The following is a 26,129-nucleotide window of genomic DNA, read 5'->3' on the forward strand; positions in this document are numbered from 1 at the left end:
TGCAGGAGACATGAACTTGGGGAACTACAGGCAACTGACTGTCCCAGCAAGAGAAGGCTGCTGGTCTGGGACACAAAAGCACAAAGGAGACACTCTGGAGGAATGAGACCGGAAAATCCAGACAGTCATTGCTGCTTTCCAACCCTGTTACCCCCACCGCATTATTCCTATGGCTTGGGAATTTCCCCATTTTGAGGTTTTTGCAAATTACTACCTCCTTTCCCCTGACTCACTTTGTGTTTTGTCTTCACCAAGTTGCCATGAGCTATAGCATCCCATGTGGACATCCTTTATCATGCTTGAATACCATTAATTTTCTCAGAAGCACTGGAGAAATGTCCATTGTACATCTTGTTCTAAGATGACTCCAGCATTATTGCCATGCATCTCGTGCCTTTGCCCTATTTATCTGGCTATAAAAATTCTTTATCTGAACTGTGTGAAGAATGCATATGACATACGGGGATACACAACTGACATGCTCCAAACAAGGTTAAAATTCTGTCACTTTGTTGAAGTTCTGTTCTTTCTCAATCTCGATGTTTATTAAAGAGTCAAAGAACTTTTAAATTTGGAATCAATATTTAAAAAAAATCATACTCTTTAATGTTACTGTATTATCATTTCTATATTTTTGTAAATCAAACAATTTTACAATGACAGTTTGTGATCATTAATGCTTATTTGTAGTTTTAGACTCAGGTACAAAATCAATGTTCTTAGAATTTTTTCCTCAAATATTATGATTTTAAGATTTCCCAATTGCTTGCTTTTTGGTAGTCACTATATATATATATATATATCTCCAAATGTAAAGAATGTCAAACAAAAAAGTCTCTATAATACTAAGACAATTCACCAATCAATTTAACAAACATTAACTAAGCAACAATAACTTTTCATGCAAGGGGCTAATTGGCAATACTACAAAAATAAACTGGCACATTCTCTTTCTTCGTGTACACGGCAATCTATCTCAGCACTGTTTATCTGTGTTCTTCCCACTTCTATTAAGAACATCAAGTAAGTACACCCATAAGTCTACTTAAAAGCAAGAAAGAAAGGAAATACCAACACGTCAACCCCAAGGTTAACTTAAGGTACATTGTAGCAACATAACTTAATTTGCAGGCCCCTTCACATGGGGTTTCTTACAGCAGAATGCATTCTATGTGGTGTGAACTTGAAGCAATGTTACATGAGTGAACAGAACACAATATACTGCCTGTATACTCTATTTCTGATAATGTTCTAAAGTTAGTAAGTTGTTGAGAATAGAAACGCCCATTCCTAAGTTAAATATTAGAAGAACAAAGACCAATGCAAGGAGGAATTCATCCTAGTCAGAGCCCCAAAGCCCAGGTGACAGCTCCTGCTCCACTATTCATCATGGCATGACTCTGACACTCAGAGAGACATCTAAGGGCACCAAAGCACAACAGTGCACCTCCCAGGCATCCTGGCATCCTCCAGGTGAAATTGTTAAAATGTACTTATTAATTGGATATTATTTTAGTAACTGCCATTATGAGATTTCTAGTGACTAGTGTAATTAATCATTTCACTGAACTGCTTCAATGATGTAACCTGGGTCTGAATATGAACATTTCTTAGATTTTAATGTCTTTAATTTCTGTTTCCAACTGCTAGACTGAAGAAAACACAACTATAATGGATGTAGAATAGGAAACCATACTGACACTTACATTGGGGAAGACTATGAGAGATCCATGGTTAATGTTTGATTTCTGACCAACAGTCAAAAACTTCAAGGGTTATAAGAACATAAAATGCATTAAAAGTAATAAGAGGTTAAATTCTTGAATGACATTAGACTTGTTCACTTCTCATTGTAGCTGGTCCTTCTTTCTTTTCTTTTCATTTGGACAAGATGAAAGCCACAGGAAGACTATAAATCTCCAGCATCAAGAAGGTGTATGTCTGGGGAAGTTATTAGAGAATAAGCAATTGTGATTCATTCATCATATAACACTTTTAGTCCAGTGTTTTCAAGTGTTTTGTTTCCCTCACTCACCCATAGCAGAGAAGAGCTTTAGAAGTAGATATGTTAACATGATGTTCAGTGGAGAGACAAGATTCTCCTTCCCGAGTTCCTGGACAGGCCATTTCAAAGCAGAGGCAGTTAAGGCATGCGTGGTCTATTCCCTTTGACTGCTGCCTTCCTGAGAAGAATCAAACAACCCTGGGCAGAGTCTGGCTTCCCAGAGGCCCTTCTTTCCCTGTTTCTCTGTTTACATAGGCATCATTTTCTCCATCATTTGCCTGTCTGATGCAAGATGGACAGAAGATGGCAAAAGCGTTGAACACCAATTGAATAATCCTGAAGAAATTGTTAACAGGCCTAGATGAAGATCAGCCAAGAAACATTTATCTTAAATGAGGATTGGGGAGAAATCTGTGGATTTCATTTAACTTGTGTTTACTTGACAACAAAGCATGGGGTGTGTTTAGTGGAGAGCAGGCAGTTGCTTTTGCAGTTCTGTGAACAAATCCACCAGTTGATCCAATGGCTGCCTTTCAAATGGATTAATTCTGGCTTTTGTATACACTGTCCTGGCCTAATCGTGACTATTTAAGAGTTGCATGAAATAAATCATTTTATCCCTTTTTCTTTGATAGATTGAGGTTTTACTTATGCCTAAGTCTTGAGTATTATTGGACTGTAGTCATTGCTGTTGTTGAGGGTATATATTTGGGAATGTTGAAAATAGTGAATTTTAACAATGTTCAGTCAAATAAATGAGGAGTTTCTTCAAAAGCTTTCCTCCTTACTGCTTTAAAAAATACTACTTAAAATAGGGGTACTCACACCATGACACAGATTATATTTAAACACATATTTCAAAATTTTCAAAAGACTGTCACATACTACTCTTTAACGTTTAAACTACATTGTATGTGTTAAACCTTAGATCTAGCTGTTCCACCAAGTCACATATGGTAAAAGGCTCCATTGTTATTTTGTTGCACCGTCATGAAATGCAGCATTTAAGAGATGGGTCTACTTGAGGCTGTGAAATCTTAGAAGGGACTGTTGGGATTCTAGCCTTTTCATTGTGTTTCTCCCAGAACATGTTGCCTCACCAAGATGCAAAGCAAAGGAACACATGATGATGGACTGTAATCTCTGAAACCAGGAGCCAACACATCTTTCCTTTATTACCTCAAGTATTTCAGTATAGCAACAAGTAACTAACTACACAATAGAGTTAGAATATAAACTAATATTCTAGTAAAAATGTAAATGAAAAACCACCTTCTTAACTTAGGGAGAGCTATGGTCTATTACAACGGTTTAATATTTAATTGAGAGACGTGCTAGTTTATACTAAGACTGTTGACACAGTATTCACAAAGATATCCTTGACTTGGCTAACGATACTAGTCCAAATGATAAAGAAATTTGTAGATACCAAGTAGGTACCAGAATTCTTTAGAGAATGATTTCATACCAGATCCTACTTTGCTATTTGACATACAGGGTTTTGTTCTCTCTGCTGGGCATTCTTCATTCTGTCTTACATACATTTCATTCCTTTAGGCTTCCAAGAGCTGTTATCACAATGCATGCCACATGTTCTTCTTACTCCTGCTCTGATAACAACTCACACATACATCATGTCTTACAGTTTGTCCTCACATCCTACTGGTCAGTGATATTGCCAGACACCTAGACAAAGAAATCTAATGTTCAAGATTTTTAAACATACAGAAGCACAGAGAATGTTGTCTTTCTCCTAGTTAACAGTTAGTCAATGAATCTAGAAATCGAGTGTATCAAAGAAGAACCAGAGAGCCTAGGGAAGATGGGAAGTAGCTGCTGTGGACCAGCATTCCTGAGACAAAGGCATGTGTGTGATAGTATGACAACATAAAAGTGTGTTCACAAAATTGCAAGAAGAAAGAGGGATAGGTGTGAGAGTCTCATTGCTTCTTCACAGCAGTAGGTCAACAAATGCTGTCTGAAATTGAAATGTGTGTTGTAAACCAAAAACTACCCCAAATTCTCAAGTTTTCATAATTTTAAAATATACAGTGTATGCATTGTAAGCTCTAACATCTCTTTTCAAAGGGAAACATTTTAATTTTAAGAATCTCTTCTCATATTTCATGTTCTCTTCTACTAAAATGAAACTAAAATAAACATTTTACTTAAATATAACACTCAGTATGAAGCCCTATTTTAGGAAAGACATCTCTAGCTAGCATCTACCCATACGGCTTTTATTTCTTATATATACACAGCAGCTTCTGAGATGGTAGCCCTAACATAAATAGGTTATTTTCATGTGTGGTGGTATTTTGTTTGTGCTTTAACAAATAAATCTTGCCTGAAGATCAGTAAAAGAACCAGCCACTAGAAAGACTTCTTTTCCTTACTGAATCCTCAGCTTGAAAGGGCCAAGCTTCTGTCTCTACCCCACCTTATCACTTCCTTTCTCTGCCCAGCTATATCACTTCCTGTTTCCTCCTCCCAGGTGCTGGGATTAAAGGTGTGTGCCACCATTGCCTGGCCTCTAGTGCTAGCTCCACACTCTGATCTTCAGGCGAGATTTATTTGTTAAAGCACAAACAAAATATCACCACATCCATGTATTAAAATCTCTGGTTATTTTTATTCTTTTCCATTAAATTGTTTGAATTTTTAAATAATTGTCCATATCACAAAGTCTTTTTTTCTACGTGAACATAAAATGCACATTGGTATTTGTGAAATTACCTCCCATATTACTAGTGATTGTTAGTAAGATTTCCCTCTTAAGATTGATCTACAATTCACAATTTTCTTCTATTTCCCCCTGTTATGTTCATAATAACCCCTATTCAGACACTGGTCCTCATTTCACAGGTGAGATTGGAGGAGACCTGGGTTAAATTATGGTTCACAAGCCAGGGCATGTAGTGGGTAGCCATTCCAGCTTTGATCTGGAAGTTCCAAACCCCACTGAGGCCTCGACAACTGTCACGCCTATAAGGGAGGACCCTGGAGACACTAGATCCAGATGAGCCAGCTCCCTCTCTGTTCCTGGACCCTGGATGGTAGAGCTTGGCCGAGCAGAGCTCCAGAGAACACGAATGGACTGCGATACGCCTTCCCCAGACCCCACAACCTACCTATCCCTTCATTTGTAAGTTACCCACTAAATAAATCTTCCTTTTAACTATGCGGAGTGCCCATAATAATTTCACCAATACAGGCACTCTAGTATTCAATCTCCTAATCCAGGGCTTCCTAACAAATTAGCCTTGGCCTTCAGGCAGTGAATGTGACAAGGAAACTGCAGTATATGATGTAAAAGGTCTTTCTGTCTATGACTCCATCAATAAGAAGATACCACTATTAGGGACAAATGCAAGCTTAACTGCAAAGGAAAACAAATCAGCCCCAAAGATAAATGGTTCAACTAGGGGAAACAGGTAGGAAGCTGGGCCCAAGTCTTCTCCCCAGCCCCAGGGAATCAAAGGAAAAAGTGAAATCAGGCATGTTGCTTACAGAAACACCAACCCTCATTTCTGCTTCTAGAGTTCCCCAATTCCTGATTTTTAGAAGAATCTGGGAAATTTTCAATTGAACCTTGTCATTATCTAGTTTCGGATAATCATCCTTAGAGAAGCAAACAGGAAATGATTTGTTTGTAGAAGCATCTTTTTTTCTTTTCCCTCAGCTGTCTATGGACAATCCAATTAAGGAGGAGAAGAGCCCTATTGCACAAGTTAGATTTGGATAAGGACAGGAAATTGTATTCTTTAGAATGGATAAAAGTTTCCCATAATGTAAACATATAAGAATGGCCTTCTAACACTTGGGTTAGCATAATACCTAAAATAAATTGTCACACTGAAGTCTTTGTATAATTGGCAAGTGACATGGTACACACTATAAAACAGTACAAGGTCAGAGTGTGTTCCCCATTTTTATGTAATATAAAACCTTCAGATTTTCATACACAGACTTTATTTTTGTTGCTACGCAACTTACATGCAACACAGTGCATGTAAATAAATTATGAATTTTACAGAGAAGAAAAAAACATCTTTTCTTCTTCTTTGAGAACAAGCCACAACTTCCTTTCATGCTATTCTAATGTACCACAGCCCTTTCAAGCTGTTTCCCAAACATCAAGGTTTGGGCCAGATAAACAATCAAATGAATAACTCAGCTAGGATACAGATGTAGTTTGCAAACTGCACGCTAAGAAGCATCCATCCCACTGTATTCACCCCTACGGCCCTGAGAACTGGGTACCCAAACCTGGTAGTTAGGAGGAAGTTTATTTCACACCCACACTTTTCCAGGTAGCAGAATATAAGCAAGCTTAAGCAAAGGAAATTCTGGAGGTTTCTGTTGGCAACCATCCCAAACTATACAGGCCCCAGGCATAACTCTGTATCAGGGAGGAAGAACTATTTCAGCCATGAGAGAAACAAACATCTATGAGGACAAGATGTTACAGAGAAGAGAACTGAGTGCTCCTGAAGAAGATGTAGGCCATATCTACATGGAACATAACATTCTTGGTGTTCAAACTGGATAGCTTTTTCTGGGAAAAGCATAAAATAATACTGCATTTGCATTAATGAAGAGCAGAAGCTACTTCCAGAACAAAACACAACCTGGAAACAACCAGGACATCTAGCAATGGGAGAAGAGATCACTATCCTGTAGCAAAGCTCTACAGTGGATCACTACACACTACAGACGAATAAATAAAACTAAACTACTGATAGATTCAGCATGAATGAGTTCCCCATGGAGTTGTCAGAAGATCCCAAACACCCAAGCACATGCCATAAGGTTTGCATCGTGTACAGCTCAGCAGCAGTCAACAGCAATCAATGGCCATAGACACCAGTGCTGTTTACTTCTGAAGAAGAGGGTACTCAGAGGAATGATGGAAATTTTCTACATCATAAGCCACAGGGGACCTATAGTTGTATAAAATGAATCCACCCACACACTTGGTCTTTACTATTTTACACACTCAAAGTAGGCATTTTATGTTTCAGTAAGAAATAAAATAAAACTGGAATCATCAGTTGTTCAAGAGTGCAGCTGGGCAGTGGTAGTACATGCCTTCAATCCCAGCAATCAGGAGACAGAGGCAAGCAGATCTCTGTGAGTTCGAGGCCCACCTGGGCTACAGAGTGAGTTCCAGGAAAGGCACAAAGCTAAACAGAGAAACTCTGTCTCAAGGAAAAAAAAAAGAGAGAGAGTGTGTGTGTGCTTAGTTTTTCTAGGTGGCACATGGCCTCTCCCTACAGCTCACACCCAACAACTGGCTCATTGAGCTGGCTGGATGAGAAGTCATAGCAGATGGCCCCGACAATCTGTTTTCACAATCTTATAAGTAGTTCTGATACAGGTTATGGTTTAAGGGACACTGCCCTCCTGCACTGTGCCCTAAATGACACAACAGACAAGGACACAGCCTAACAAGACTATCTTTTCCTTATTGCTTTCTCCTAAAAGTCTTTTCAAAGACTCCAAGAAAAGATGAATATTAAACAGTATGTATATACACATGTCAAAACCTTCGAAGTACACCATGGTTGTGTATGATGTTGGTGTTTTATGCACTTGTTTAATAATAAGCTTAACTTAAATTTAAAAAAAAATCAGAAACAGAAAAGACAATTACAAAATTTAATGGCAGAACTCCTAGAAAGTAATGTGTAACCAACACTCTCCATTCTTGCCTCCGACCATTCCTGTATCCATATTTGTTACCAATGGATCCAAACAACCATATCGTTCTGGTTATGGAAAACTTATCCAACATGGGGTTTTTAGGCATAGTATAACTCTGATGGCATAAAGAGAAATCTACATGGCATAGTTCTGAGCTTTTAAAAATTATAGGAAATTTATAATCTATATCCATCCTTGTTGTAATTTGAATAAATCCTTCTTGTGGAGCTTCACTTCCTGAACTACTGTCAGCATTTTAGGATGGAGCAATGTAGCTAAAATGAATATATTACACAAAATATATTCAGCAGAAGTTTCTACTAATCAGTTGGGAATACATCTTCACTAATTAACTAGAAATGACAGCATGATATGATATGAAGATAACATTTCCTCTGTATCTGGAGAAAAGATGAGAGCTAACTGTCCCTAATTTTATCAGAGTAAATGAATACTTGTTTTACTCAAACACTGATGTGACTTCAAAAGGAAAATCCATGTCTGCATTGCTGTCATTTAGCAATGATCTGGGATTCAGAAGTCAGGTGGAGAAGATCACAAGGCAATAAACAAAATCATAAAGCAATATAACAGTCATCCTTTAAGATGGTGATTCCTTCAGTGGCTTCATTCAATATTCCATGTTTCAACAAAATTACTTCAGAAGCCAGGTGTGCTTCCCATTGCAGAAAGCTCTCTTTGGTAAAACTAACAGCCCTGTATTGTTACCTTCACAGTGTCCAGGGTTCCACATTCAAAAGGGTTCTCATGTCCAGGGTTTGATGCTCTTTGGTTGTTGTCTTTAAAACACTAACAACTTTACCTTCAAAACTGTGTCTTTTAAGTAGCATTCAATGAGACAAGTGGAGTGTATTCTGAGTCAAGCTTTGCCACACTGTACGAGTCCTGAGGCATGGGTACAAGAAGGGCAAGGTGCAAGTGAAAACTGTCATCACTTTATAGGGTCTTCAGTTGGCATGGTAGAGTGTCTCCACTGCCCCATGCCCAAGGAAGAATGGCATTAAATAGAAAAAAACAAAGAAGGCAACATGAACAATTAAGAAAATTACTATAGTTTTTGCTTCCTTCTGAACAAAAGTTTCAAATCTTTATTCACTATGAATACAAAGCACAAAATATGTACTTGACCCTGAATGTGAGTATAAATGAGGAGAATGAGAGAATCCAGAAAGATTCCAGGGGAACTGGGAAATCAACACCTCAAAAATGGGAATAAGTAGACAGAGTTCAAAAATGAAAATAGTTCCATATTGTCCCAAGTGGACTGAACACATCCTTTTCAAATGAGGTGACTAGCGCACAACATTCAGATGTATTCAGACACTTAATATATGGCTGGAAGTCTACCTTCAAAGAACTAGGGTGCTAAAAGACAAAAAGTCTCTAGAAAATCACAAATTATCACCATCCATTTCAATTCTACCTAGTGCTGTTTTCTCGACATGGCAGATCCAAACCTCATGCTTCTTTGGGCATTTCCAGCTTTTCAAAGCCCAGCGCACACTGTAAGAACCACTGTCTTAAGGAAATCTAAACATAAGACAGGTTAATAAACAGTGAGGTCATTATCTTTGACTTGAGCATACTACCTCCAATTTTACCAGAGGATAGCTTTTGTTTCCCAGCACTCTAGCCTGCCAGGGGATGACGTTGTCTAAACACATTTTCAATGTTTTCTTTTTAACAGTTAATATATTTCCAGGATGCAAGTCCATTTCTTTCTAAAAGGTTCCTAGGACACCCATTGAAAAGTCAAAAGCAATGAACGAAAAGGGATCGCTATTTTGTTGGAGAAGAAGGACACCCTTTGTATTGAAGTGGGGAGTTACAGTCTGTGGTCACCCTCTGCACAGTGTCTCTTTGTCAAGTAATACATGCTGGAAAAAAAATAATACAGATGGGAAAATATTGTGCACTGTCAGATCTTGGAAACGGCCAAAGGATTTTTCCTCACCAATGTCTTGTCGATGACTTTCACATTCTGGCACCCTGAAAAAAATAATGCATACATTTAATATGAAATGAATGCAATAATAATCAGGCAGGTAATCGTTTTCCCAAGGAATGTAAAACTTGACAAATGTAAGGTTTATGATTCAAGGTAGGCTTGCCAAATCTTATGTGGCATGAGACCATTTTTATTACCTAAACAGTCCTTAATACAAAATGACTGGCACATATTTTTATTAACACAAAGAGTGTATTCTTTCTGCCACATTTAATAGACAGCCAGAGGCTGAAAGCTCTCGTTTAGGATATGTCTGCAGCAAATTAAAATGTGTAGTGAGGATTCACAGAATGGCATTCTTCTCCTGAACGTTCTGGCAAGCTCGGGCTGCACAGTAGCAGGGAGACAGTTTAAGGAATTGTAGCTATCAGGATGATTGGGACCTTGTGGGTCACAAAAAAATGAATCTCACTTCCACTTCAAATGGGGAAGCTGGTAATTCACTCAAAGCTTCTCCCCCGCCCCCCCCCCCACACACACATCAGCTAAAGGTCCATTTTGAGTCAAACTCTAAGCCATCCATAGTAAACACTGCACTTACTAATTCTTTTAACAAACATTTATTGTTTGTGAGCCAGGCACCACTCTAAACATTGCAAACTCTGCAATGAGATAAAAGATGGAAAGATCCCTGGTCACATGTTTTATATTCTAGAGGGGCAACATAAAATATATAATGTGTGTTGTTTTAGAAATAAGTTATGTGACAGATGATTTATGAATAGTGATAGGTTCTCAAGAAAAAGAATGGAAGAACAGGGACAGAAAGCTGGAACTTAGAGACAGATGAAAAGGTGGTCCTTTTGTGAATGAAAAATATACATGAAAGACTGAAGGGTGGAGGAACTCTTCTTGTAGACATCTGGGGAGCATCAAGGAAGTGGGAAGATCCAGCACAGAGGCCACCAGGCTAGAACTTGTCCGATAATCAAGGAAGCTTTAAGAGGCAAATGAAAGCTTGAGACAGTAACAGGGACAGCAGGGGTCACAGCTGTGACTGAAAGGGTGACAAGACCCTTGTAAAGTACTGTAAGGACTTCGGTGTCTATGCTGAGTAAGTCAAGAGTCGTTGGAGTGTTCTGATCCAAGAAGAACATGAGCTAAATTAATGTTTAAGATGGCTACCCTAGTTTCTGTTTCAAAGGAGAGTGGGAAAAGTCAGGTAGACAAAGTTAGAGAAGTAGACCCCAATACCCTCTGTGAGAGGGAAAGAATGATGGGACAGCCACATGGTGGCAGTGGATGTGACAAAAGGGGTCAGGTTCAAATAACACTGTAATGAGCAACCCCTATGGATGTCAAGATGCGAAAGAAAAGGCAAATGTTGAGAGCTTTGGACCAGAGCAAATGAAACTTTGGCATGAGAGTGACCTGGGAGTGAGAGGCTGCAGGTGGTACAGAAGGAATAGAGAGTTAGGGACTTGGTTTTAGACAGGTAGAATTTCATCTGCCACTTAGTTAAGAGGTAGGACTGACTGGCCAGTTGGATCTAGGCAGTCATGTATCAATAAGTGAGAAAAAGAATGGCTTTTTATACCTACCTTGAAAGTGCTCTTGCTCACGAAGACATCCCTGATAAGATTGTCAAAGCTGAAGGCTAAGTAACTAGGCACACTGTAAATCCCCCACCCAAGAGTGCTGTGCCTCAGAGCCATAAATATAAAGCCAACTGCAAGTTCAGTGGCCCAAACAATTGGTTTTCTTCCCCCTCATATCTTCTCTCTTCCAAGGACCCTGGCTTGGAAAGCCCACAGAAAACAAAACAAAGAACAAACAAACAAACAAACAAACAAAAAACAAAACAAAACAAACAAAAACAGTAAGTGAAGATAAGGGCCTGCTGTGATTTGAATCTGGAGTGCTCTCCTCAGGCTCCTGTTTTCAGTACCTGTTTCCCAGCGGTGGTGCCACATTGGAGGTGGCGCCTCAGCCTTTCGGAGGTGGGGACTAGAGAGTGGAAGAAGGCATTAAGGCCAAGGCTCCTGAGGTTATGACTTAGCCCCTAGTTCAGTTCCAGCCATGAGCCTCACAAAGTTGTCCCCAGGGTGATGGACTGAATGTCTCTGAAACCAGGAGCTCAAATAATTCTTTTTCTTCTAGTAAGTTTGTGTCTATCAGTTACTGTGTTGTGCTGACACAACTTCAAGGAGTGTGGAGCCTTACCGCTCAGAGCCATGGCCAGCCGGAATTCTTCCTTCAGTATCTCAAGGACATCTCGAACACCTTTTTCTCCCTAAGCAAGTAACAGATAATAAAGTATTGGGTAAACTAGTTCGGTTCTATTTCACTATTGAAGGATTTTGTTTCATTTGTTTATTTTCTTGTCCAATTACCTGGAAAGCCAAGCCCCATATGATGGGTCTCCCCACAAACACAGCCTTGGCTCCCAAGGCCAGAGCTTTGAGAACATCGGTGCCTTTCCTTACACCCCCATCTAGGAAGACTTCCACCTTCCCTTCCACAGCCTCCACGATTTCTGGCAGGGCATCAATCTAGGGAGAGAAGAGGGACAGCATGGCAATGTTTGTGTAAAAACTTCTGCTCAATTTCACTGCCAATCAATGACTTCAAACCCACCCAACTAAGGCTCAGAGAGAAAAGAGACCAGTAGGTTTAAGGTCAATGATGGAATCATTTCTCCAGGAAGAAAAATGCAAATGCTAGAAACTTGAAACTCATGTGAATTCAGAATTGAGTAGCCTCTATATCTTCAAAGTATGGCATTAATTTTTCAGCACCTGATATTTATTTATTTATTTATTTATTTATTTATTTTCTTTTTGGTTTTTCGAGACAGGGTTTCTCTGTGTAGCTTTGCGCCTTTCCTGGAGCTCACTTGGTAGCCCAGGCTGGCCTCGAACTCACAGAGATCCGCCTGGCTCTGCCTCCCAAGTGCTGGGATTAAAGGCGTGCGCCACCACCGCCCGGCAGCACCTGATATTTAAATGCAAATATTATGTCTAAAAATAGTAAACACAATTCTAAATCACTTAATCTTTCATGGCTCCCTCTTTTATAAAAATAAGTGAAATATCTTACTGATATAAAGTATTCTTAATATTGTTTACTGGAGATCAATGGTAAAAATGCACATTAGATTTTGAAAGCAGTGTGTAGAAAGCATGCAAGCATGGCTTCTCTCTGATTTCCTCTTCTAACATACTTTACATCTAGATAAGCATGAGGTAACTATGAATACACTTTACTCTCAGTTACAGGAATATGACCTTGTGAACCTTGAAGATCCCTGTCTAAATTGGCCATTGACAATGGGTTTAGTTTACCACAGAATGTACAATAACCTCACAGGGGGTGAGGTGGTAGTGTATATTTTCCTTCATAATCCCCCATACTTCTCTAAATGCATGTCCTTTCTAAGACATCTATATAGTTTCTCCCATTTAAATAGACAGAGCATATTGACCTACTTCTTGACATTGGCTTTGGTTATTATGACCCACTTTGGCCAGTCATATGTGAGCAGTGGAGGCAGAGGGCCATTTCTGGCCACAGACCTGAACCTATGTCAGGTATTTTTTTGTAGGTTTGCACTTCTGTCATTTGCCATGAGATAGGGATCCCCAGATCTTGATCCATCAGAGCTTGGGCCCAGGAACACTATTCAGGAGGCAGAGCTGTCTAACCTTGCCCAGCTGGACCTGAAACTTATATCCCAGCCAGCAGGCTAGTCCCAAGCCTGAATCAGAAGATCCCAGTAGCAGGATGTTTGAAGGGAACAATTGTCAGTTTAAATCACTGGCTTTTTCCCCCTAGAGCCACAGTAGTATGTGATACAACTGGCTCATTAGATGTAGGTGAAAATTTATGGAAATTATTCACATTTGTCCCAAAACGTTTAGATCTGAAATGAAGTCCTGACTCCATTTATGTATGCTGTGAAAGCCACCACACACTTAAACTACTCTTTTTCCAGAAATAATTGTGCTGAAATCACTCAAAGGCTTTCCTACTTCTCTCCTAGAAGTTTAGTGGCTAAACTTAAATAGAGTTTTATGTAAAAGGCTGAAAACCAAACACAGCTACAATTTGGAGGAAGTGGAGGCAACCCTTGGCAAGTGGCCCCTAAATGTTTGGCAGGTAGTGTAATTTTCCCCTTTCCCTTTTGGCTTCCATGCCTTGCCAAACATGCTTCGGATCCATTTACATACGTTCTCTTACCTATACATAGTCCCCTTTTACATTCAGGCGAGTTACATCAACATATAAATGCTACAATTTCCAAGCCATGATGCAAGCCATAATTAAGCATATTTCCCCATTTGAAACCAGAACCAAAGAAAAATATTAGCTAGCTTGGGTTCAATACACATTTTCAAAGTCACACAAATCAAGTCTGTTTAGGTTATTTCCAGTGCCTAACCTGACCTAAAAGTACACTAATAAGGACACTTAAGATATGAATCCTGGAATATAAAACAGAGCCTGCATTTATGTCTCTGTGTCTGTGGACAGGTAAGTCCCATCCAACACTGAGCAATTTTAACATCCCTATCTTTCCAGAGCTGCACTCTCACTAGGCACACTCTACATAAAATAGAGTGATCCGGGCAGACTTAATATACAAATAGAGCAGATAAGCGCACTAGGTACAGCCCTATTTACAGTTCCTTTTTTCCTTTCCTATGCATCCATAGTGCATCCATGTTTACTCAAGAAGAAGGACACTCAAATGTTCCAACCAAAGGAGCTGAACTTTAGACATGCTGCTGTAGTTAAAGCAGAGGTAACTGAGTCCCAGCTGGTGCTCTCCCTGGCCATACCCCGTACCCCTCCAGGGCTTCTACCCAGCACAATCAGAAAATCACCAGCCCAGAGATTTAGCAAGCCCCCAAATGGCTTCAGTGATCCCACACACACAATTCATAGTGGGATTATGCTCCCTAGGGTATCCTTAGGTAAGGGAGGTGGGGTGGGAATCTGAACTGTGGTTAGCATTCACCAATGGACCAGGAGAGATTCTAACAATGCTTTGCTTCTTAGCTTAGATCTTAAGAACTGGCATGACTCTTTAAGAGACCTGCCCCTTCATGAAAACAAATCAATCTGATACACTAGGAGATGTGAGAGAGTGAGATTCTCCTCCACCAGCCTGGTGTACCGCACAAGCACCTGACCCCATACAATCAGGACTGAGCCCAGCCAAGACAAGAACCCACCACCTCACAGTTCTCAGCCCCAAATCTCAACTTAATAAAACTGGGACATAAATAAATGGGAGTTGTTTTAGCCAATAAGTTCAGATTTGTTTGTTATAACATTAAAGCCAATTCATATGCCAAGTACCTCTCAAGGATGGATCACATAAAACATGTCTTCGAAATTCATTTTGTATTTTTGTAGTACTGGTACTAGAATTTGAACTTAGGGTTTCCTCTATGCTAGGCAAGCACTCTACCATTGAGGGTCCCCTCTAGTCCCAAGCACCCCTCTAAGAACATTGTTAGATGGTACAGAACATACCTAAGGACTCAACTTGAGAGTCATCAACTTAACAGCACAGACGCTTATTCAGTGGAAGTGATGGGCAGATGGGAAATTTACTGTGGAGAAAAACATTATATCTGCAAATCTGAAGTACTTAGGGTTTAGTTGGCATCAAAAAGCAATGCAAATTTGAAAAAAAATATAAAAGAGTGCTGTGGGATGATCCTTCTGTATGCTGTGAATATGCACTGCTGTCATTGGTTAATAGTAAAGCTGTTTGGCCTATAGTAAGGTAGAATAAAGTTAGGTGGGACAATCAAACTGGGGACTCAGATGAAGAAGGATAGAGTCAAGAGAGACACAAGTGAGCTGCCCAAGAAGCAGATGCTAGAGGACCGATAAAGCCACGGGCCACATGGCAGTACATTGATTAATAGACATGGGTTAATTTAAATCTAAGAGCTAGTTGGTAATAAGCCTGAGCTATCGGCCAAGCACTTTGTGATTAATATAAGCTTTTGTGTGTTTTTTGGGGACTGGGTTGTCGAGACAGAAAAGCTCCTCCTCTGTTTACAAAAAGAGAATATTCGAAGGACTCATACAGGACAGAGAATAATGTGTCAAGATAAACTAACGTTAAATTCCTGTGGAAATTCAATCGGCAAGTATTTCTCTGTACAAGGGAATGCTGTGAAGCAGAAAAATGTGGAATCGTACAATCCAGACATATTCTTTATGGAACCAACAAAATACCAGGAGAGGTTCAGGCCTAAGAGTCTGAGTGACTAGCCCCTCTGTCTCTCATACATTACGGGGAGGCAAGAAAATAACTCCAACTCAAGCCTCCTATTTCAAAACTCCTCCCATGATATCATACCAGGCCTGTACCCTGGCTTATGATGTAATGATGTCGGCAGGACAGTAAGACCTTCTATGCATCTAGTGTAAAGGCTTCTACCATTGCCTCCTTTTAAATCTTTGACCGCTCACCTCAAAACCCATACACCAAGGGGGAAAAAACACCATTAGCCATGGACTGAGTGCTTTCATACATTTCTCTCATCATCATGGGCCTGAAATTTGCTGTAAGTATGAGGCAAAACTTAGGCAGGTATATCCTCTCATACACACGGCATGCAGAAAAGGGAGGGGGCATTGTTTTCTTTAAAACAGTCTCTGAGACCACAACTCAAAAGCCCTTTGAGATAAGTTTCCATATGCCCTTGGCCAGAGGGAAAGAAACCACACCATTTAGATATTTTCCCCTTAAAATCTAGTTAGATTTGATTTCAGAAGATTTATATTTTATTTTTAGAAAACAAACTTAATTTGGCCCGCACACTAAGCCTATGTCTTCGTGCACAAGTGAGGCATAAATCTGGCCCAGAACTTTGAGCTGTGAGCAGCTTCTCCACCCTGCTTTAAGGAGGGCATCACTTTCCACCCCTTTTTACCTGCAGGCCACATTTAACATCACCCAGAATGCTGTGTCTGTGGGACTGAATCTACGTCAGGAGGGGCTTACAACCTCTAGCTTTATGGTTTCAGATCTTGGGCTGCTAATCCCACTGTATACAGACTTGGTTGGCCGTACCCTGCAGTGCTTTGGAAACACCGTGTGAGTGCCCCGTGCACACCACTGCTCCCTGCTGGCTGCCCTGTGCACACCACTGCTCCCTGCTGGCTGCCCTGTGCACACGAGTGCTCCCTGCTAGTTGCCCTATGCACACCACTGCTCCCTGATAGTTGCCCTGTGCACACCACTGCTCCCTGCTGGCTGCCCTGTGCACACGAGTGCTCCCTGCTAGTTGCCCTGTGCACACCACTGCTCCCTGCTGGCTGCCCTGCGCACATCAGAGCTCCTTGCTGGCTTGTACTCTGTCATAAAATGAACTCACGTTGTCTGCAGACTTAGCCAAATCATCCTGCTGGTTCAATGAAACAACAATTTGCACTACTACTAAGCTAAATTATTCCTCCTCAGAGGCTTTTGTGATTCCCTACAATTGTGTGTTCCTTCATTTCCTTTGGATTATCATGTCTAAATCATCTCTCTCCTTCTCCAGCTCATATGTCACCTACTGGTATACCTGTGCTCACAAAAATAATCCCTGCCTTACTAATTAGAAGGATATGTTTTCATGCATTTATAAATAGACATATTGGGTTAGTAAAAAGTAATTGCATTTGCTAATTTAGATAATTCTGTACCACTGAAAATCCGAGATCTCACATAACATCACACCATTTACCATAAATGATTCATACACACACACACACACACACACACACACACTCAATAGACATATACAAATCCCTGATTTAAAAAAGAGAAATGTAGAGAAATCCCAGTGGAAACTCACCGTAGCTGGCACTCCATCCAATTGCCGAGCCCCATGATTGGACACCAAGATCCCATCCACACCATGTTTCACAGCTTCTTTAGCATCATCACCTGGAAAGAACAAAACACCATCCGTGGAAACAGTCACTGGACAAAAGGCTTGGACTTCGAATCTCCAACATGACTATAGAAGGAGGAAGACCTCATTCCCACTCATCTTGTTTAGTGCTTTGAACATTGAAACGCACCCAATCATTACATTGTGACACCTTGCACAGCCTTGGTGCAATAGGAAGGGGCTTGGACCTGCCTAGGCTCAGTGTGCTGGGCTCTGCTGACTCCCCATGGGAGAGCTCAATTTGGGGGATGTGGGGTGGCTTGGGAAAGAGGGCTGGGAATGGGAGGAGGAAGGAGGGGGAATCTGTAGATGGTATGCGGAGTAGAAAATTTCTTAGTAAAGAAAAATAAAAAAAATAAAAATAAAATAAGAAGAATATTAGTGGTAGCTCCTTCTAAAGTTAACAACTGGCACAGTTTAACTATGTGATAAACTATGGGTATATAGTAAATTGTCATAAGTAAGGAATTTATCTCTGTAAAGACATACTTCTGCTAACTTTATTCTATGATGTTTTCTTTGTTATCTGAAAATCTTATACAATGTATTTTGGTTATATTAATCACATTCCACTAATTCCTCCCAGATCTTTCCTCACCTCTCTACCTGCCAGCTTCTTCATTTCTTTTTTTATTTTTATTATTAAGAAATTTTCCATTCATTTTAGATACCAACCACAGATCACCCTGTCCTCCCTTCTCCCGCCTCCCAGCCTTCCTCCCCCAACCCACCCCCTATTTCCACCCCCTCCAAGGCAAAGTCTCCCTTGGGGAGTCAGCAGAGCCTGCTACATTAAGTTGAGGCAGGACCAAGCCCCTCCTCCCTGCACCAAGGCTGTGCACAGTGTCCCACCATAGGCACTGGGCTACAAAAGGCACCAGTGATGGATCCTGATCCCATTGCCTAGGGGTCCCCTAACCAATTCAAACAGCTGTCTTGCCTATCCCGAGGGCCTAGTCCAGTCCCATGGGGGCTCCAGAGTTATTGGTCCACAGTTCATGTGATTCCACTCCTTTGGCTAGCTGTCTCTGTACATTTTCCCATCATGATCTCAATGTCCCTTGCTCATAGAATCCCTCCTCTCTCTCATCAATTAGACTATTGGAGCTCAGCCTGGCGCCTGGCTGTGGATCTTTGCATCAGCTTCCATCAGTTACTGGATGAAGGCTCTATGATAACAGGGTATTTACTAATCTGATTACCGGAGTAGGCCATTTCAGACACCCTCTCGACTATTGCTAGTAGTCTAAGGTGGGGTCATCCTTGTGGATTCCTGGGAACTTCCTTAGCACCCTGTTTCTCCCTATTCCCATGATGTCTTCATTTATCATGGTCTCTCTTTCCTTGCTCTCCCACTCTGTCCCTGTTCCAGCTCGAACCTCACATTCCCTTATGTTCTCATCCCCCATCCCTTTCCCTCCATTACCCCCCCCCTTTACCCCCAATTTGCTCATGTAGATCTCATCTATTTCTCCTTTGCTGGGCAATCTATGTATCCTTCTTAGGGTCCTCCTTGTTAGCTAGCTTCTCTGGAGCTATGGGTTGTAGTCTGGTTATCCTTTGCTTTATATCTAGTATCCACTTATGAGTGAGTACATACTATGTTTGTCCTTCTGAGTCTGGGTTAGCTCACTCAGGATGATATTTTCTAGTTCCACCCATTTGCCTACAAATTTCATGATGTCATTGTTTTTTACTGCTGAGTAGTACTCCATTGTGTATATGTGGCACAGTTTATCAGTTCTTTGGTTGAGAGGCATCTAGGTTGTTTCCAGGTTCTGGCTGTTATGAATAATGCTACTATGAACATAGTTGAGCATGTGTCCTTGTGGTATGATTGAGCATTCCTTGGGTATATGCCCAAGAGTGGCATAGCTGGGTCTTGAGGTAGATTGATTCTCAATTTTCTGAGAAACTGCCATACTGATTTCCAAAATGGCTGTACAAGTTTGTACTCTCACCAGCAGTAGAGGAGTGTTCCTCTTGTTCTACATCCTCTCCAACATAAGCTGTCATCAGTGTTTTTGATCATAGTTATTCTCACAGGTATAAGATGGTATCTCAGAGTAGTTTTGATTTGCATTTCCCTGATAACTAAGGATGTTGAGCAGTTTCTTAAATGTCTTTCAGCTGTTCGAGATTCTTCTATTGAGAATTCTCTGTTTAGCTCTGTAACCTATTTTTAAATCAGATTGTTCTTTATCTTGATGTCTTTATTTAGTTTCTTGAATTCTTTATATATTTTACAGATTAACCCTCTGTCAGATGTGGGGTTGGTGAAGATCTTTTCCCATTCTGTAGGCTGTCATTTTGTCTTATTGACCACGTCCTTTGTCCTACAAAAGTTTCTCAGTTTCAGGAGGTCCCATTTATTAATTGTTGCTCTCAGTGTCTGTGCTACTGGTATTATATTTAGGAAGTGGTCCCCTAAGCCAATGCATTCAAGACTACTTCCTACTTTCTCTTCTGTCAGATTCAGTGTAACTGGATTTATGTTGAGGTATTTGATCCACTTGGACTTGAGTTTTGTGCATGGAGATAGATATGGATCTATTTGCAATCTTCTACATGTTGACATCTCGTTATGTCAGCACCATTTGCTGAAGATACTTTCTGTTTTATGTTGTACAGTTTTGGCTTCCTTGTCAAAAATCAGGTGTTCATAGGTGTGTGGATTAATATCAGGGTCTTCAATTCCATTCCATTGGTTCACATGTCAGTTTTTATGCCAGTACCACAGCTTCTTCATTTCTTTCTCCCTCTTCACCCCCTCTCTCTATCAAGTCAAGTTTGTGTTGGCTGGTCATTTACTGGGCACGAATCCTGCCCTGCAGTATGGTCAATATACTTGGTATCACATCATTAAAGAAAACTGACTTTTTCTGTTAATTATATTTTTAAGATTTGTTTCTTTGTTTATGGGTATGTGCTTGCATGGGTTTATATGCACCACATGAATGTGGGTGCCTAATGAGGTCAAAAGAGAGTGTTGTTCAACCTTGATTCATGGAGGAGGAGCTTGGACCTGCCTCACCTGAATGTACCAGGCTCTGCTGACTCCCCAAGAGAGACCTTGCCTTGGAGGAGGTGGAAATGGGGGGGTATGTTGGGGGTGAAGGAGGAGGGAAGAAAGGGGAATCTGTAGTTGGTAGGTAAAATGAATAGAAAATCTCTTAATAAAAAAAAGAGAAAAAAAACTAATCACACATCACAATTATTGCCTAAATATAAAAAAGAGAGTGTGTGTGTGTGTGTGTGTGTGTGTGTGTGTGTGTGTGTGTGTGTTGTTGAGTCTCCTAGAACTGGCTTTACAGGTCTGAACTCAAGTCCTCTATAAGAGCAATAAGCACCAAGCCATTTCTGCAGCCCATATTAGCTATTTTTAGCTAACAAAACCATTTAGCAGAACTATTACCCTAAAATATGGAAAATAAAATAGTATGTATGTGACAAGCATTATCAAAGCAGTCACCAATGAAGGATTCTATTCCAAACAGTATTTAATACATAGCTGTTGTAAATTCAGTAACTTTTTTGTTGTATTTGTTATATAATTAAATATTGCTCAATGGAATACATTTTAAATATGTAAAAAAATATAAGGTAGCTCACTAATTGTGCTTCAAATATATTGATTTCTGAAAAATCCAGTTTTAAAATAGATTAATATCTTAAGTAGTAAATATAATTGTTAAATTTTATTTTCTAGACTATTATTTCTAGGATGCTCCATTTTGTTAGTTCTTAAATGCAATATTAAGTAAAACCAATTTGTTTGATTTTGTCTTGAAAATCAGTATTTGGAGAGCTAAGCAGGTAGATACAGAAAATGCACATTACCAACTCGCAATGAGGATCAAAGGCTGCCTTAATTAATAATAATTACAATTTGTAATTCTGATTGCTTTAATTTTTTGTGTACTGCACCACTTCCCACTATATGCCATGGAATACTAAAATTCAAATATTTTAATAATGATAGTAATACTATCATTAAAATTATGGGTATATATTGATGTTACACCTGTGTCTTCTGGCCTAAGTACCTCTGTCCTCACCAAATTCCTTGAAACCTTAGTACCTGATGTGATAATATTTGGAGATGGAATCTCTGATAGGTAATTAACACTGGATACATTCATAAAAGTGAAGCTCAAAAGAGATATTTTCCCTTACAAGAAGAAATATCATGAAGCTCTATCTTCTTGCCTCTTTGCGGGAAGATATGAGGTGAGTGCTCACCAGAAACCATCTATGCTAAGCCCTGACTCCTATTCCCTAGAACTACATAAAAAATTTCTATTGTATATAGGATTTTGTTGAGCCTAACACTATTATCAGTGTGACTGCTATTACTACTAGTAGGTATCTGAGACTCCAACTTAAAAATTGCTATGGACTGGAGAATCCATCTTTCCCAAGGTTGAAATCATGGAAAACAAAGCCCTGTAGAAATAACAAGTGGTCAGCACTAAAAGATATGCATATAGCTAGCTTTGTTTGAAACTAAGAAATCTCAATTGAGAAAATACCTCCACCAGATAGGCTTTTGGGCAAGCCTATGAGACATTTTCTTGACTGATGATTGATGTGGGAGATCCCAGCCCTTTGGTGGGTGATGCAATCTCTGGACAAGTGGTGCTGGGGTATGTAAGAAAGCAGGATAAGAAAGCTGGCCCTATAGACCAAGGTCATAGGCAAAGCAAATACCACTACACCAAGTTGCTTTTGGTCATAATATTTTATTACAGCAGTAGCCACCCTACCTAAAACTTGTGTGTGTGTGTGTGTGTGTGTGTGTGTGTGTGTGTGCAGAATTATTAATTAAAAGAAAAAGAGGCCATCAATTTGAAAGGAGGATCACAGGATATTTGGGGAGAGTAGAATAAAGGGAGAAATAATACAAATATAGTACATATATATATGAAATAAAAATAGAATAATTACCTTTTTAATTTGTATTTTTTAAATAATAAAATAAAATTAATGTGCAAAAGCTCTGATTGATGGCCCTGAAGACTTTTTAAAAGGAGAAATGCTGTGGGATGTTCTGTATGGCAAATGTGTTGCTCTGATTGGTCAATAAATAAAATACTGATTGGCCAGTGGCTAGGCAGGAAGTATAGGCGGGACTAACAAAGAGAAGAAAAAAAAGAACAGGAAGGCAGAAGGAGACACTGCCAACAGCCACCATGACAAGCCTCATGTGAAGATGCTGGTAAGCCACAAGCCACGTGGCAAGGTATAGATTTATAGAAATGGGTTAATTTAAGATATAAGAACAGTTATCAAGAAGCCTGCCATGGCCATACAGTCTATAAGCAATATAAGTCTCTGTGTTTACTTGGTTGGGTCTGAGCGGCTGTGGGACTGGCGAGTAAGAGAGATTTGTCCTGACTGTGGGCCAGGCAGGAAAACTCTAGCTACAGAGAAATTGTTCATTTTCTTTTCAAATGAGTGACTGATTTAAATTTATTCCTTTGGTGAATTTAAGAGTTTTTACTGTTGGACATTACTGGATGAGTCATCTCAATTTAACTGGAGTATTATTTACCATGGCAGATTATTGGCACTGATGAAAACTGTCAATCTTTTGGATAGAAAAAGGAAACACTGCGTCTGTTCATAATTTAATTGTTTTAGCTATATTGTTTTCATTTTTTTAAAGAAACTGTTGAACCTGTGGAGGGGAAAGGATTTCAAGATGGCTCCCCAGCACTTGGGTCACTTCCCCTCCCATCACGCCATCCCTACTTTGCATTTTATTGTTGTTTCCTATTTGGACATACATGCTTTGGTGCATTACTCGACTTTCCTTGAGTTCTAACTGTATTTCTCTTGTGCCAGTTATTATGAGACTTTGCTATATCCTCAAACCTTTCCATTACTCTAGCTAACCCCTTTGAGTCTCCTGATCTCTTCTCCTGAGTCAGCTGCCCACAGCCCCTTACCTTCTTGTTTGGCAGTGGTTACTCTCTGGCCTCAACATCTACCTTCATTCTCTTGTTTTCTCTGCTTTGAACCTCTTACAAACGGATGGATGTAAGCTCTCATTTGGTTTATGGTTTTGTTTGTAGTACACTCATGCATAGCTACCCAAGAAGAGATCAGTGAGAACCAAGCTGGCATCCCTTGACTGACCCCTTCTTTGTGTAATCCCTATAGGAGCTGTAACACACTAAACTGAGCAATTGTTTTCCCACAGAACCTTACAGACTTTCCCCCTTGTTTGCTGGAACCCATTTGTTGACCTGAATACAGATGACAGTCTGGCCTGGCCTGTAGTCCTTCATAGTCAATTCTTTTCTTGACTTTTCTCTCTTTATACCCATTTTATTTTTCTGCCATTTCACCTGTGATAAGGTATGATTTGTTTTCTTAGCCTAATGATTATATCACCAAAATTTGGAACTTTTCTAACATTTTCTTCCTGTCCTTTCTTTGTGTATTTTCCATCTAAAATGTGTGTCCGTTAGATATTTGTCATTTAAAGTCCTCTGCATCCCACTCATCTGCTTGACTGTAGTGTTCTCTTGGTCTTAATAGTCACTGCTATTCTACACCTGAGGAAGTGCTGCTGCCTTTCTTTCAACCACTCAACCATTTCATTCTTACTTTCAGCTATCATACTTTCAGTATTTTATACCGCTTTCTCTCCTTGTCCTTTTAATCAACTCAGAAGTTAGTCTGGGCAAATAGCTCCACAGAGTAAAGCACTTGCCATACAAGACTGAGGACCAGAGTTCAAATCCCCAGGACCCATTTAAAAGCCAGATGGGCATGGTGACCCACCCGTAATCCCAGGAAGGAGGTGGACACAAGGCCGTCCCAGTAAACTGCCTAGACTAGGTGGATCTACATGTCTATGCATCTTGTTCAGTAGAACTTTCTGTGATGACAGAAATGTTCACACAGATATGGCCATTTGACTCTACAGTAAGGACAGCCTAGCCAGCAAAAAAGTTCTGATGATACTGAATACCTATAGAATAATAAAATTATATCCATATGTCCTATCCTACACACAAAAAATAATTCAAAGAGAACAAAAGATCTTAATTTAAAACCAGACTTACTAAACTGCTACAAGAAAAGATAAAAAAAAAAAAACATTTCAAAATATAGGCACCATGGTGCACGGGAATCTCCCAGGAGTCTATGGGGAGGATCCCAGCTTAGACTCCTAGCAATAATAGAAGTAGATGGAACTGGTCATCTCCTATGACAAGATTAGTGTCTGGTCCAATTGTCATCAGAGAGGTGCCATGCAGCAACTGATGGAGGCAGATGCAGAGACGCATAACCAAACATTAGGCAGAGTTTTGGGAATCCTATGGAGGAGGAAGAGAAGGAAGAGAAGAGAGGAGTGTAGGAGCCAGTGGGGTCAAGGACACCATGGGAAGGCTCGCATAAGCAACTAACCTGGGCTCATAGGGGATCACAGAGATTGAACTGACAACCAGGGAGTCTGCACAGGACTGACCTAGGCACTCTGAATATATGTTACAGTTGTGTAGCTTGGTCCTCTTGTAGGACTCCTAACAGCAGGAACAGGGGCTATCTCTGACTCTTTTGCTGGCCTTTGGCACCCTACAATACTAGTTACCTTGCCCAGCCTTAATACATGGGAGGTGTTTTGTCTTACTGAAACTTGTTTTATTGATATTCATGGGAAACTTACCCTTTCCTGGATAAAGACAGAAAAGGAGAGAATTGGGGCATTGGGGAGAGGGATTGTGAGAAGAGAATTAGAGGGATGCTGCAGCCAGGATATAAAATATATAGATGAATAAAAATAATGTTCTTTTCTAAATAAAATTAGTTTGATTATAATTATTAGGGAAGATTTGCTTTCACTCTCATTGTTTTTATTTTCAATCTCAGTTCCAAGACTTACTGTAATGAACAATAAGACATCTCTGAAGCAGTGATGGTGATAATGATATAATTTGAGAAAATAATGACTATGGTTATTGGGATGATATATGCTATTTATAAAAACAAACAAACAAACAAAAACCCATCAAATTCGGGGAGAAAAATTTACAGGAAGTTTGATTTTTAGATCACCCAGAGCAGCTTTAGAATGACATCCTGAAATAGTACTTCCCAGACAAGAACTGATAGTTTACATGGCTTCAAGAGGAGCCATAAACTCAGGCTCACAAAGACTACTCCTCCAAATGAACACATGGTTTTAATATTTCCTACTCTTTTGTAGTGAGAATAAGCCCCATGTACTAGAAAAAAGAAACATAACTTGTTCAATATTGCCTTCTGTTTTTCCCAATCAGTGTTATTAATTTGTGTACATGAGAATAGTTTGTAATTACATTCTACTCTGTGACTATAATATCTAGAGTTTTTAACCTATAATTAATATATTTAATGTTCCCACACCAAAAGAAAAAAAACAAACTATACATATTTGGTAAACAAGACTTCAGTTACCCAGGGAAAAGCCCAAGGATTAACAAATGGA

The 26,129-nt window shown here is 39.8% G+C and overlaps 1 protein-coding gene across 2 annotated transcripts in view; it reads right to left on the minus strand.

The window, feature by feature from the left end:
- Positions 1–8,786: 8,786 nt before the first annotated feature.
- Hao1 (hydroxyacid oxidase 1) overlaps positions 8,787–26,129 on the minus strand; it is a 53,249-nt gene continuing 35,906 nt past the window's right edge. For both annotated transcript variants that reach the window (XM_006983969.4, XM_042276298.2), the window contains exons 5-8: positions 17,549–17,640; positions 12,074–12,232; positions 11,904–11,973; positions 8,787–9,721 (exon numbers count right to left, since the gene is read on the minus strand). In XM_006983969.4, coding sequence (XP_006984031.1) covers positions 9,651–9,721; positions 11,904–11,973; positions 12,074–12,232; positions 17,549–17,640 — 392 coding nt within the window. In that variant the 3' untranslated portion in view covers positions 8,787–9,650. The remainder of the gene's footprint in view (positions 9,722–11,903; positions 11,974–12,073; positions 12,233–17,548; positions 17,641–26,129) is intronic.

The sequence above is a fragment of the Peromyscus maniculatus genome, chromosome 4, assembly GCF_049852395.1.
Source record: "Peromyscus maniculatus bairdii isolate BWxNUB_F1_BW_parent chromosome 4, HU_Pman_BW_mat_3.1, whole genome shotgun sequence".
Classification (NCBI taxonomy): domain Eukaryota; kingdom Metazoa; phylum Chordata; class Mammalia; order Rodentia; family Cricetidae; genus Peromyscus; species Peromyscus maniculatus.